Source organism: Hyposmocoma kahamanoa, unplaced genomic scaffold, assembly GCF_003589595.1.
Source record: "Hyposmocoma kahamanoa isolate Upper Pololo Valley unplaced genomic scaffold, ASM358959v1 95, whole genome shotgun sequence".
In the NCBI taxonomy this organism is placed as follows: Eukaryota; Metazoa; Arthropoda; class Insecta; order Lepidoptera; family Cosmopterigidae; genus Hyposmocoma; species Hyposmocoma kahamanoa.
The window spans coordinates 8,758,593-8,771,503 of NW_020654972.1; the positions used below are offsets into that span (position 1 = coordinate 8,758,593).

The 12,911-nt window shown below is 35.0% G+C and overlaps 3 protein-coding genes across 4 annotated transcripts in view; 1 reads left to right on the forward strand and 2 right to left on the reverse strand.

Moving 5' to 3' along the window:
• Positions 1-993: 993 nt before the first annotated feature.
• LOC113238150 (ELAV-like protein 2) lies at positions 994-3,110 on the reverse strand. The gene has a single exon (XM_026474896.1). The coding sequence runs from the start codon at positions 2,772-2,774 to the stop codon at positions 1,635-1,637; it is 1,140 nt and encodes a 379-aa protein (XP_026330681.1). The 5' UTR covers positions 2,775-3,110; the 3' UTR covers positions 994-1,634.
• Positions 3,111-3,289: 179 nt separating this feature from the next.
• LOC113238265 (39S ribosomal protein L33, mitochondrial) lies at positions 3,290-4,708 on the forward strand. The gene is made up of 3 exons (XM_026475077.1): positions 3,290-3,431; positions 3,511-3,614; positions 4,642-4,708. The coding sequence occupies exons 1-3, from the start codon at positions 3,391-3,393 to the stop codon at positions 4,698-4,700; spliced, it is 204 nt and encodes a 67-aa protein (XP_026330862.1). The 5' UTR covers positions 3,290-3,390; the 3' UTR covers positions 4,701-4,708.
• A 5,662-nt stretch (positions 4,709-10,370) lies between these two features.
• LOC113238118 (1-phosphatidylinositol 4,5-bisphosphate phosphodiesterase) overlaps positions 10,371-12,911 on the reverse strand; it is a 60,578-nt gene continuing 58,037 nt past the window's right edge. For both annotated transcript variants that reach the window (XM_026474845.1, XM_026474844.1), the window contains exons 20-21: positions 12,240-12,329; positions 10,371-11,830 (exon numbers count right to left, since the gene is read on the reverse strand). In XM_026474845.1, coding sequence (XP_026330630.1) covers positions 11,762-11,830; positions 12,240-12,329 — 159 coding nt within the window. In that variant the 3' untranslated portion in view covers positions 10,371-11,761. The remainder of the gene's footprint in view (positions 11,831-12,239; positions 12,330-12,911) is intronic.

Below are 12,911 nucleotides of genomic sequence, written 5' to 3' on the forward strand. Positions count from 1 at the left end.
AATAGTCAACGTTTTTTAATCAAGATTGAATTTTATTCAAGTTTATTATAGGGATTAATTTTAATTTCGCGAACTTTTTACACCTAAAATCAAATTCATTCGTAGACATACAACCGCCACTCCTCTATTGTGTAGTATGTTACCTTTGTTCTTACCTACATTACTTACAATTAGTTTTTAATAGGGTCCAATATAATTAATGGCCGTATTCATAATATTACAATTAAGTACTGTTCTTAGTTCAGTATTGGGATAAAAAATATATCCTTATTTGCATCTGCAATGCACAAATTGATCAATTTGTTAAATTATACACCTATAGTATAATTCACGTAGTTATGTAAGTATGCAGTCTTATCGCAACTACAAACAAGTACCATGAAATTTAATTAGTTTATGACGCTGGACTACCCAGCTAAATAACCTTACAAATTAATTTTTTTCGTTACTGGAAATAATACTGGACTAGAATTACCGTAAGCGCACGCCGCATTATTGTTTTTATTAAAAATATTACTCACCGTGTCATGTTTATTTAAAACATACTTACTTTCTACTTTCACCGCTAAAAACGTTGTTTAGTACATAATTGCCCCTGGGACAAAGGGGGAAGCACCTATTACCCTAATTTGTGGCAGTCTTCACGATCATTCGTGATTGTGATGGCTATATGTTAGGTATTGCGGTTTCGCACAAAATCGCAGAAGCTTTTCAACCCTGTGTCCCTCACGACACTCGTTAAGATAAATCCCCTTTATTACGATACTAAATTACTACGCCTACAACTATACGGACTGAAGCCTTATTATGATAAAGATTAAAGCTCGCTCTCGACATTGTCGGTCTTAACTTCGAAAATAATCTAATTTACGCTTTCGTAACGTGAGATTGCCAGCTAGCCGACCGGACTGTGATGTGCCAAAAATAATATAAGTAACTAATGACGAAAAGAAACAATAACGAGAGCCATAAACCCTGAGGTAACATAAACAAATAAAAAATTATTTCTGACTGAGTACACAACATGCAATACTGAAGCATTTACAGCGACCTGTCGCCGACACAATACACACAAATAATATGTACAAATTATACTACTGCCACAAAATAATATTATGCATTATTACGTATATTATGTAATTAAATAAGGACACAACGGGGATTAATCGTATATAGAAATAAAAATAGAAAAATATACAATAAATTCTATTTAAACATGAAATTTATTAAAGATAAAAAACATACATTGTTTGTTTTACACAAAATAAAATACCTGGAGGGTAGGTAAGGCGAGCACGGGGGCACGCAACAAGCAGGCGGCCGCGCCCCCGCGCCCGCGGGCGGTACATAGTGCGACAGGCCATACATACTCCATATAATACCATACAATACGATAGACTGGTACACATATACGATACTGTTAAGCCAACTAAACTCACAGAAAGTCATGTCGCGCTCGCCGATATAAAACTATGTTAAATCTTACAAAAATACTTTAAGACTAATCTGAAATGCACATAGAGGATCTCGCGTCTCGACTACAAAAATATTCTGAGATTGGAATGAAAATCTTTCTTTTTAAGCTTTCGGCCCGAAATCACAATGAAACGGCGTCTACAACGTCCGTTAACATACTAATTGCTTCTCTTTTGAGTCTTAAAACTAACCGATAGAACCTGTCCATTGAGCGTGTACCCATTGAGCGCTTGAATGGCCATTGCAGCCTCATCATAATCACGCATATTCACAAAAGCAAAACCTTTATTTTTCTTTGTCTCAGGATCTTTAATCACTTTAATGGAGTCAATTGCACCATACGGACCAAAGAGTTGCCACAGTGCCAGCTCCTCAGTGTCCTCCCCGATGTTGTATACATACACGGTTGTTTGGTGGGGCGCGGATGGCGCGCCCAACAGCGGCAATGGGCTGGCGGGCGCGCCCAGCAGCGGCAGCGGCGTGTGGTTGGTAGCTGCCATGGGATTGAAGCGCTGCGTACCCTTGTTGATGAAGGGCAGCGCCTTACCCGGCGAGGGCAGTAACGGCGGTGGCGAAGCCTGTGGAAATCCTGGTGCGAAAGCAGCTGGTCGCGCGCCGAACGCCGCGCTGATGTTGGTGCCGTTGAAAGCTGTGGGCGTATTGCCGTTGAAAACGGCGGCGGCAGCGCCGTTGTACGCGGCCAGCGGAGTAGCGGCTACGCCAACCCGGGTCGTTGGTCGAGGCGGAATCTTGTTCGAGTTAGGCTTGTTAGCGAATTTCACGACGATGGCGCCCGCACCTGTAATCGGCGAGGCACCGTTCATGTGTTTGATGGCCTCCTCGGCTTGCTGCCGCGTCTCGAAGCACACAAAGCCGATTCCCTGTGACACGCGACTGTTGGTGATGGATCCAAACTGGCCGAACAGCACATTGAGTCTCTCGAGCGTCATGTCCGGCGGCAGGTTGCTGATGTACAGGTTGGACTCTGTGTCGGGTTTGTGGCTGACCTTGTTCTCAGGGTTAAGCAACGCGAACGACACTTTGAGCGTCTTGCCCTGCATGAGCAGGCCGTTGAATGCGGCTCGCGCCTTCTCCGCGTCTTCGTGCTTCTCATATTCAACGAAGCCGTAACCTCTGTTGGCAATCAGCTTACAGCTCTCAATCTTGCCCATCGCGGAGAACAGCGCGTACATCATATCGCGCGTCATCAGTTCGGGGATGTAGTTGACCATGAGTTTGGTGGGTGACACATTGGAATTGGCGTCGCCGCCGCCATTCTCCTTCATTTCGTTTATCATTGTTCTCTTATTGAAAAAACTACACTACGGAAAACAAAATACTAATAAAACTCACACTCTGCGTTGATTATCTCATTTGCGACATGGAAAATGAACAAAGAATGAACACAAAAAGTCCCAGTCACACGAAACGCCAGCAACGCCGGTTCACAAGTTCATGTTGTTTTTGGAGAAATGTTACCAGATTTGCACTACTTCTTCAAGAATAGCAACTTTATGTAAAAATTATGTATTGAACTCCTTCAAACAGCGTTTCACTGGTTATTTCTCTCAAAAATTTCAATTAATTCTTCACTTCCATGAATTAATTATTTTCTTTCATTTGTTCGCCCGCGTGGCATATTTTATTTTTTGATAAAAAAATGTCTATGGAAATTAAAAAAAACGATCAGACAGGGCGCGTTTCATTGGAATAATGCTAATTTTTTTTATTGTGTGGCGATTGGTAAAAAATATTACCATTCATTCACAGGTAATGAATGAATGAAAAATGCTGGCAAATGTCAATGTCAAGATCCTTGTTTAGTATTTTTCGGTTTGATTGTTGAGGCGAAATTGGGAATTATTGTGTATTTTCCACAAAATTTTATTCGTCCTGTGATTGGATAAAATAAACATGTTCCTGACTAATGTTTTATTGAAAAAGGCAAAAAGCAAGTAAGTTATAAGTACAGCTTTTAATTGAAATATCGGTCATGTTTTATTTCTATACATTACTATAATACCATTGTTTCAGATTGATAATGGTCTTGATGGAGAGTGCAGTATCTGGACACAAATTCAACACGATCAGGGAGCGTCTTGCTGATAAATTAGAGCTGATACGATTTGATCCATATAGTGAGTTGCACACCTAACCTACAAATATATTTACATTCTATTGAAACAGCGAAGAACTATAGTTTTTTCTTCTTTTCATGATCTTTATTGCTGGATATCCGCCTTGACAGTGATCGCATGAAATCATTATGGCGCGCCGCCCATTTCTGTGGCGTTTTTTTAAATTTTTGCAGTTGATTCAGAGACTGATGGAGAAATTCATTACAATATCATAAATGAACAGTTACAACTAGTACTGTAAACTTTGTAATAGGCACTGTATGCAAATGAACTAATTTCAAGACAGAAGAATTTCTTCAATATTTAGTAGTTTTGCAAATGAAAATTGCAAACCTTTTAACACTTTGTAGGATTCTTACATTGCCTGCAAAATATTTTAGAGCAAGTACTATAATGCAACTTGATAATATATAATTTGTAAAAAAAATATTGAAAATCTTTTGGAAATGTTCTAGTAAATATCACCGTTATTTTGAATAGCTGTACACATAAATTACTTAGTGCATTTCTGTACTTATGAAAAGGAAATCAAACTATAGTGTAGTATAATCCTGTCAGTATTGTGCTAATATTATAAAAAAATTAAAGTGGTGGCCACACTTTTATTTCAATGTGCAATGTAGTGGCACTAGCGGCAATGCCAAAAGCCAGTAAAAAGATCTATGACAAAAACACATAGGAGAATTTTGACAGCTTGCTTGTTGTGGCTCAGCTGGTAAGAATAATGCTATGTTGCAGCGTGGTCGTGAGAAGTCCCACAGGGTAGAAGAAATTTTTCTGTGTTCGATCTTTGTACTAATAATCATAACGAAACTTGTGGAGTTATTACACAAAAAGAATCTCAATAACACATAAAATACATAGGTATATTAATTATTAACCTTTGGGTTTAGCCATGGCCACCACTTTGGAAAATATCCACATATAAAAAAATTATTCATGTGGCCGACAGAAGCAGACGTGATTTCGTGATAAAAAAATGTATAGTCTGCATTTTTGGATTAACTTTAACATTTTCAATTTACAGTACAAAAGGAGAGCATATACAGGGAGAGGAAAAAGATCAGGAGCATAAAATCAAATTAAATTCACCAAAACGTTTTATTAAGTGTAAATAGTAATAATAATATTCGAATGTTACAATACATAGTAGTTACTGTACTTTAAACAATAAAGAATCTTTAAATATATTTTTGTTTCACTGTCTTAATTTAACATAAAATAACCATACATAAGGAATATTTCTAAGAGGTATAAGGGGTGACTATGTCTGCCGTCGAATTAAAAAGGCTGCTAAGTGATATTCGAAAGTCCAAAGAGAATGAAAGAAATTTGACAAATTAATAGAAAATGGGCTAGTGTATTAACCTACAAATAATATAAGAAAATATTCCATCTCTAACCGCCCAAACACACGAGGAGAAAGTTTTCGCGCGGTCGGAGAGCGGACTCCGCTCGGCGACCGCGTAGACAAAAGATAAGCTAGTGCCTTCCAGCTAAAAGGTATGACAGTATGGTCTCTGAACACGTACACGCGGTCGCTGGGCGGCGGCCGCCGCAGACTCCGCTGAGCGCGATGAAATTCATGTCGTATAAACGCGCCCTAAGGGTGGCAAATAAATAGATGAATCTGGTCTATTGGACTTCACCCACTTTCCATTAACCGATTTCAATAATCATTTGATTAATTTATGGATTTAAAAAACCAACATCAAAGTTTGTGGAATTACGTCGAGATTTATTGAAATGGAAAGTGGATGAAATACAATAAACTGGATTCATGCATTAATTTGCCACCCTTAGAGATGGAATATTTTTTTTAAATTTGAATAGGACCACTACTGAGGTACCCCCTTTCCAACAAAAAAGAATCATCAATATCGGTTCACAAATGTTGGAGTAATTGAGAACCTCCTCCTTTTGAAGTTGGTTAAAAAGAAAATATAAATTGCGAGAAATATTCTTAAAGTTACTTTAATATAAAAGAAGTTAAATACTTTTACATTACACATTTTGTAAATTATATGGATATTTGAACGTGAAAACATAGTTTTAGCAAATATTGCCGTTATAACACTGAAATACATTGTAAAATTCAAAATACCTACGCAATGTGCCAATATATCGTCATGTGCCGTATTAAGATTAACGTGTTTATGTGCTAAAGTAAAACAAACAAATGTAATCACCACACATTACCTTTATAATAATTTGAAAATTTGTATAATTTATAATCATATCCATATGATTTATATAAAAATTTCAAAGAGCTTTATTTACACATAGATACTGTAGGCCAAATCGTTATAACATTATTCACATATCACAATTCCAAAACATTCAGTAGGTATTTTTTTGTTAACAAAGAAATTTTAATGTGTTATAAAAACACTTTAAAATATTGGGAACTCTTAATTCTACTCTCACTATAGTGTAGCTCTAATAGCTAGCCATGAAATGACATTTTTCAATTAGAATATGTCCCATTACAATTACGTTTAGTAATTTATAATAACAGACTATAGAATTTTTTTAATTTTAATTCCGAAGAGAAATGGTCTACACGTATGTTAGTTATTGCCGCGTAAATATACAATAGATGCTTATAAATAAGTAGATAAAAGACACAATTTGGTTGATTTAATCAGACAAATTAACTGTAAGTTAATAATAAATATTTGACTAACAACAAATTTCAAAATTCTTACTCTACATTTAAAGCAAAATTATCAGAGTTTCTTTGAAAAATAATACCGTAGGGTATTTTACATTTACCCTTTAAGTTATAAAAAGAAGTAACAGTGGTAGGTACCTTTAAACTTTCAAAGAAACGTAACTACTTTTTCTTTCATTAGTCTATGGTTAAAATTGACTAGAATTGAATGTAGAAGTACATAATGTTCTTATACAATATATAAACTATTCATAATAAGTTAAAAACTACTTAATGTATAGAAAAAACTTTTTTGAAATTACATTATTGTATCAAAGTAGATTCTAGGGTGTGTCGAGGAATTCTCCAAATATGAAGATTAACGATTTTAATTAGGTATTTAATTTTAACATTAAAAGCTAAAAGATAGCAGTCATGTAATGGTCTATTCAGACATTTGTAGAGTTGAATTTAAATACAAGACAACAGATGTAATTTATGTATTCATAGGTATTATATGTAATATATGAATGTAAAAATCTTTGGAAGTTAGAGCCAATTTTTATGTACATTTTTTTACAATTCCAAGATTTTATATAGAAAAGGCAGATGTACCACTACATGATCATACTACACTCATGTACATATTTAACCGGTACTACGGACAAAGCTGATAATGATTGTCGCACGCTTCAAATGTATTTTTTACCAACGTATGTTTATTTAGCTTTATATTTTTCACGAACTAGAAACATTCTTAACGGCCCATCGCCATTGCAAAAGTATATTAAGATTGTTAACAATGTGAACCTAAATTATTCACCTCTCTGTCGTAAGGAAATAAGATACAAATACTCCTTATTACACACAGGAACAAATACAAATACAAAGACAGTAACAACTTGGTTCAACATACGGCCTTGTTGTTATAGTTACATAGCAATATTATACAATTTTTTTTTAAATATCGCTAGACAAGAAATAAATCAAATTAGCAAAATACGTTGTCGTAACGCGCATTGTCTTAAATAATCATCGAAATTGCGTAGTTAGTTACCCAGGCTTTGCTGTTAAAATGTTATAAACAGGAAAGAATAACTATGAACCGTCTCAAACTGGTTTGGTTTGAAATAAACTTCCGTTACTTTTATGTGAATATCAGAAACTATTAAATAGCGTCTTTCACCATTAAATAGTTGATGTTAAGCCATTGAATATACAGTAGAAGTAGAATTTTGCGTTTGATCAGGAAAATATTAAAATGGAAGTAAAAAAGGAATGAACGAAAAATAATTGAATGAATGGAATGAAAGTAGATGTCATAGAATTAAATCCTTTAGCACATCACACATAGGAAGTATAATTATAGTACTTACTAATTTTACGTCAATTGCTTATGTTATTTAGAAGCTAATAAAAAAATTAAAAGTTAATTCTAATTTTATTCTAATATTTAAATCTATTATTTCTGATATTTTGTTCCCTTACCAACAATTATTATATATTTTATTAACTATTATTTCGTAATATATGGTGCCAATTAAAACCTTACCATTATTTTAAATATGAATAATTATTTTTTACATAGTTTCTAGGATATGAAAATTTGTATGAAATTGAAATCCTAGCTACTGATTAAAACGTAATAATCATTTTCATATGATACATTTCTATATACTATTGTGTTTGAAAATAAAGAGATAAAATTCAAGAAATTTATAATAATATGTAGCTTCCTTTGATCAATATCGCAGATAGCTGCAGCTCAAAGGCAGGATCTCATTTTAACACCCTAGGCGCATGCACACGCGTGTCACGACCACTAATTAAGACGCGATGCCAGGAAGGTATGATCACACAGAATAAAATCACTGGTACATTTTGCAGGACACCTGTAAAAACCCGAAAATAACCATGTATTTTATTTTTTCAAAAGACTGGCTGGTTATTTTTGATTTAGGTCTAATTTTGAAATAAAAAGTTTAGTGGATTATTTTTTTTCTCATTCATTTTGTTGTAACTTCCACCTAAAAGGGGGCCACTCCGCAGGGTAATACAAGATTATGAATGTAGTCGCAGCGTGGAAACCGTCCTGCAATGCGTTCTGCGAGACTCCATACGTGGGCCATACGCAGGATAGTGTGTGAGCAGTCTCCTGCCAGCGCGGCGGACTGCCATGCAGGTAGTGAATGGGCCGTTTTACGCAAGTTTTTGTTCTTGTAAATTTTGTAAACATTAGTGGAAAAAGTTTTTATATTTTAATAAAATTTTATTTTTATTTCATTTCAAATAAAGATTTTATTTCAACAAAAGTCAGCACTGAAAGTTCGCACATAAGTTCCGAGACACTCTAAGGTGCGGGCCCGGATTCGAACCCACAACCTGCGCTTGAGAGGCGGTAGGTTAATTAGGCTAGAATTGCTATATCTAATTTAAATTTATACGTTTACTACTATACATTCTCACTTTTTCCGCCTTTAAACAATTTTTATTACAGTTGAATAAGTTCTGATTTTGCGTCTAAACTAGCGATTATGATACACGCGACTATCTCCGATACGCAAAGAATCATAACAATAAAAAAACTGTAACGTAACGTATTTCGCGGTATTTCTGTTTACTTTTATTTTACGACGAAATTTTACTCTATTTAGAATCCAGAATTAATATAATATATTATACTTAAATTCTCACTGATATACACAAGTTATTGTTATGAAGAATGTTTTGCTAACTTACTTACTACCCAAGTTACTTGTTTACCCGTAAAGAGAACTGGTTGCTTAGTTAAGTAATTTATTTATAACAACGAAGTTGCATTGGAATGCCAACCAATGTCAGAAACACGTGTTGTAGTATTATTTTTATTCTACGCAGCATTTCTAAAACTATAACCCACGGCGTTGAAAGTCGAAAAAACCTAATACAAAATCTATAACACACACGTAGAAGAATTTCGTCGAGCTGTAGGACTAGCACGGGCACGACTTGCGCAAGAGCGACATGAAGCGCGAGATGCTGCTATTCTTGCTTTGATTGATTGCTTGTAGTGCTCGCCCTACGGCTGACTCGACCTGTAGCTCAGGTGGCAGAGCGATGTTACGATACAGCGTAGTCGGAGGTTCAAGACCTGTCTGGTCGAAAGGATTTTCCCGTATTCGATCTTTGTATTAAGTAATAATTACTACAACGCACAGTTCAGAAATTTATTATCTATTTTTAAATATATTATTTTTCAAAAGGCCGAGAAAAAGTTTCGTTTATTTTTTTTCAATCTTGAATTGCCGTTTTCGTTTTTTTGGAATTAACTTTAGTGTGTTTCAAGAAAAGGTGCATATAAATTCAAATATAATAAAAAATCACAACAGTCTCTGTTAAGTTGGCAACATGGTTTTAATATTTTTACCTTTCGTCTTTGTTGACGATTCTTTGAATAAACATTTTTATTCGATAGATTGTATTTTTAGTGCAAAAACCGGAACACAATTTCGTAATATTTCATATTAATATTAATTGTCCATTTTTCTGCTTACAGTTAAATAATTACTGAACTAAGTTTTTTAAAACTACATTTAGAATACTTACGTGAGGTTTCCTTTTAACGTAACAATTGTTTTAAGTTGAATTGTCAACTCTCTGCAGCTCTGTGCAGTCAATTCATAGATGTAGCGTTGTTTTAGCAGTTGTAAATTCTCATAGTTTAAACTAATTGACAGGTAAGATTTTTTCCTACAGTGCCGTTCCTCATACTTAGTTATAGAGAGTAGAAAAGGTGGAGATAATTTTTAAACTGTCAATTTAGATTAAGAGTTAGATCGAATATACATCTTAACTTTAAAAAAACTACAGCCTTACCCCGTAAGGGCTAAAGTACATTCGGCATCTTGGCCCAGCAACCATTATTCCTTTCTCTCGTCACCAGAGATCAAATAGATAAAGTATATAATGTAGAGTGGATATCACCTTCCTCTAAACTATCGAAATTATTATATTTTCTTCTACATTATCCACGGTTTTGTATTTAGAAGAAAAAATTGTAATTGTTAGTAAAAATATAACTATTTTGTTTAGATTTTTTTTGCCTTTAATTTTTAATCATTCATGTGTATTAAATTAAATTTCTACATTGCCTATTCCGATATGATCATAACACGTCGTACAATGTGTGAAAGAGACAAGAACAGCGATCGTTGATACGATTATTAAAATCTAGACAACACTTTTTTGAAAGACCTATCAGCTGTTGTATTTCATTTCATTATTATATCAATTAGTGGCAATGATTGATGGATTAATAGACAATTTTTTAGGTGTCATATTAATCAACTGTATCAATTGACACACTGCTGCACTGTCGGCAACGGGTATTTAAAGACCAACAAGTTCGATGGCAAATAATTAAGAGCGGTTGCAAACGCGATGCAGTAACTAACATCTACCTTTACACACACGCGCGTCTTCAAGCAGCGATGGAAACGCGCGACTGCAGCGATACAAATGCGCGAATGTAGCGATGCAATAACGCATTTCACGAACGCGCGTTTAATCGCCGCCGCCGTGTGTAACCATTCTTGAGTCCGTAAGGTAAACCGAGTAAGGCAAAAACACACGGGTGGCATTTATTTTGTTCGCCCAATTCAGTGTTGCTAATTACACCACTATTTCTACTAATTAGTAAATCTGTAAACTTTGATATAACACCATGTAACATGATTTTCGTTTATGGGTTATCAATATAATTTTTTTATAGGTTCTAACATAAAAACATGAAAAAGTACAAATTTTCGGGTTTCCCTTTATTTAAAAACAAAAAGGGAACATAATATTTAAAATCTATAGTCTACTGTAATTAATCGCATTTGCACCAATTTGATGACAAAGAAAATATCACTATGTAACTATTTAAATAGGCAGCTATGTAATACCACTGTGACAGCCACAAATGACAAAGTTTCAGGGGTATAGATATTATTTTCTACGTACTTGCTGCTCCATTACACAGGAATCAATACTGACAAACCAGAAACAGAATCTTTTTAAAAATTTGTTACTTTAGTAGAAAACTGGTTTAAACGGCTACACTGTCAAAAGTTTGACAGACAATTGGTAGAAATAGTTTAAATGTCAACACTGAGCGTAGACAGAATATTAATGACATTGGTCTGTTTTTCGGCTAACTTGGTTATCCTGCAGAGCTTTCTACTTAACTGGTTATGTGCTTCGCATTAGCTTACCCGTTGCCAAATAAAAAGGTATGTCATTTAGTCCATTCATTTTAAAAATGCAGTAGGAAATTTTTAAACCACCAATCACTTTGCTTAAACGACAAAGAAACACTGACCAATCACAGGGCGTTCGAGTAGTCTGGCCAATCACAAATATGATGAGTGCTGCACTGATTGGTTATCTATATTTACGTGTGATGAGATCAGTCAGCCGAAGAGTCCGGCTGCGGCGCCAGCTGACGAATAAGCGGCGCGATGTCCGGATACTCTCAGGCAAAGAATTCCATCTTACTCGCCATCTCGTACTCGGATTCCTCCATTTTGTACATCTCGATCAGCTGTTGGCACACGTAAATTAGGCATAAGTACAACACGTAGCATCTGCTTAAAGGTAAACCACATAAGTGACATTTTCCACTAAACGCCACAAAATTTTATAGCTAGAGCACAGATAAAATAATACTATACTAGTATAGATACTCAATCTCATACAAAGAAATGTGGCACTCGTAACTCCGATTATTGTTTTTCAATAGATGGTAAACCAACCCAAGTAAACCGATGCGATTATAACAATATTCGAAAAGGGCAAAAGATGGCAGCTATTACATTTTTGTCAATGACGTTAACGAAGCAAAACATCGTGATGTCGAGGTAGGTTCGCAATCCTTTGAAAACATGGAGCAGCAATTTGAATAAATAAATAGATTTTTCTTTTGTTAAGAAAGTAATCGTAGAATTTCTTACATTGTCAATGTCCTTCGAAAGCTCTTCCATCTGCTTGTCATGGCTTACTTTCAACTTTTCTTTCTCGCGGTTCTGCTTGATGGTTTGAGTCTATAAAGTGAAAAATAGCAACATTTTGCGACGTGTTCATCATCAAAATGTACAACGTTTAAAACGCGATTGTTATATTTATTTTCACCTCACTAGCTCGGAAAGGCTTTCTTTCTCATTTTTCCACACTAGCGTGGAAAAGGTTTTTGACGATGAACCGTGGGTGCACCTACTTTTTCTATCGATGAAAAAAAACATAATGACACGTTCAACTACGCGATTTGTCGTACATTATTTATGTAATATAAATCCGTTGATAAATTTTATTCTCATTATTGTTGATATTAAATTAACTAATTTTGTTTATTAAATCTGATATCTTATAGTGTTTTTCTTTCATCTACCATTTTCTTCGCTATAATGAGGTGAAAAGTTGTGTTTTTCGCTCGGCAGCAAAGTTGTTTTGCGTCTCGTGGCTTGAACTCCTCGCTACGCTCAGGATATTTGAACCACTCGCTTCAATCTTCAATTTTAGTTTGACGCGAGTGCTTGTATTGACAACAACTTTGCAGCCTTGCATAACAAATAACTATTATAAATCTGCTCAGTAAGTGGAATAACTAAATGGCTGTAGCGAGTACG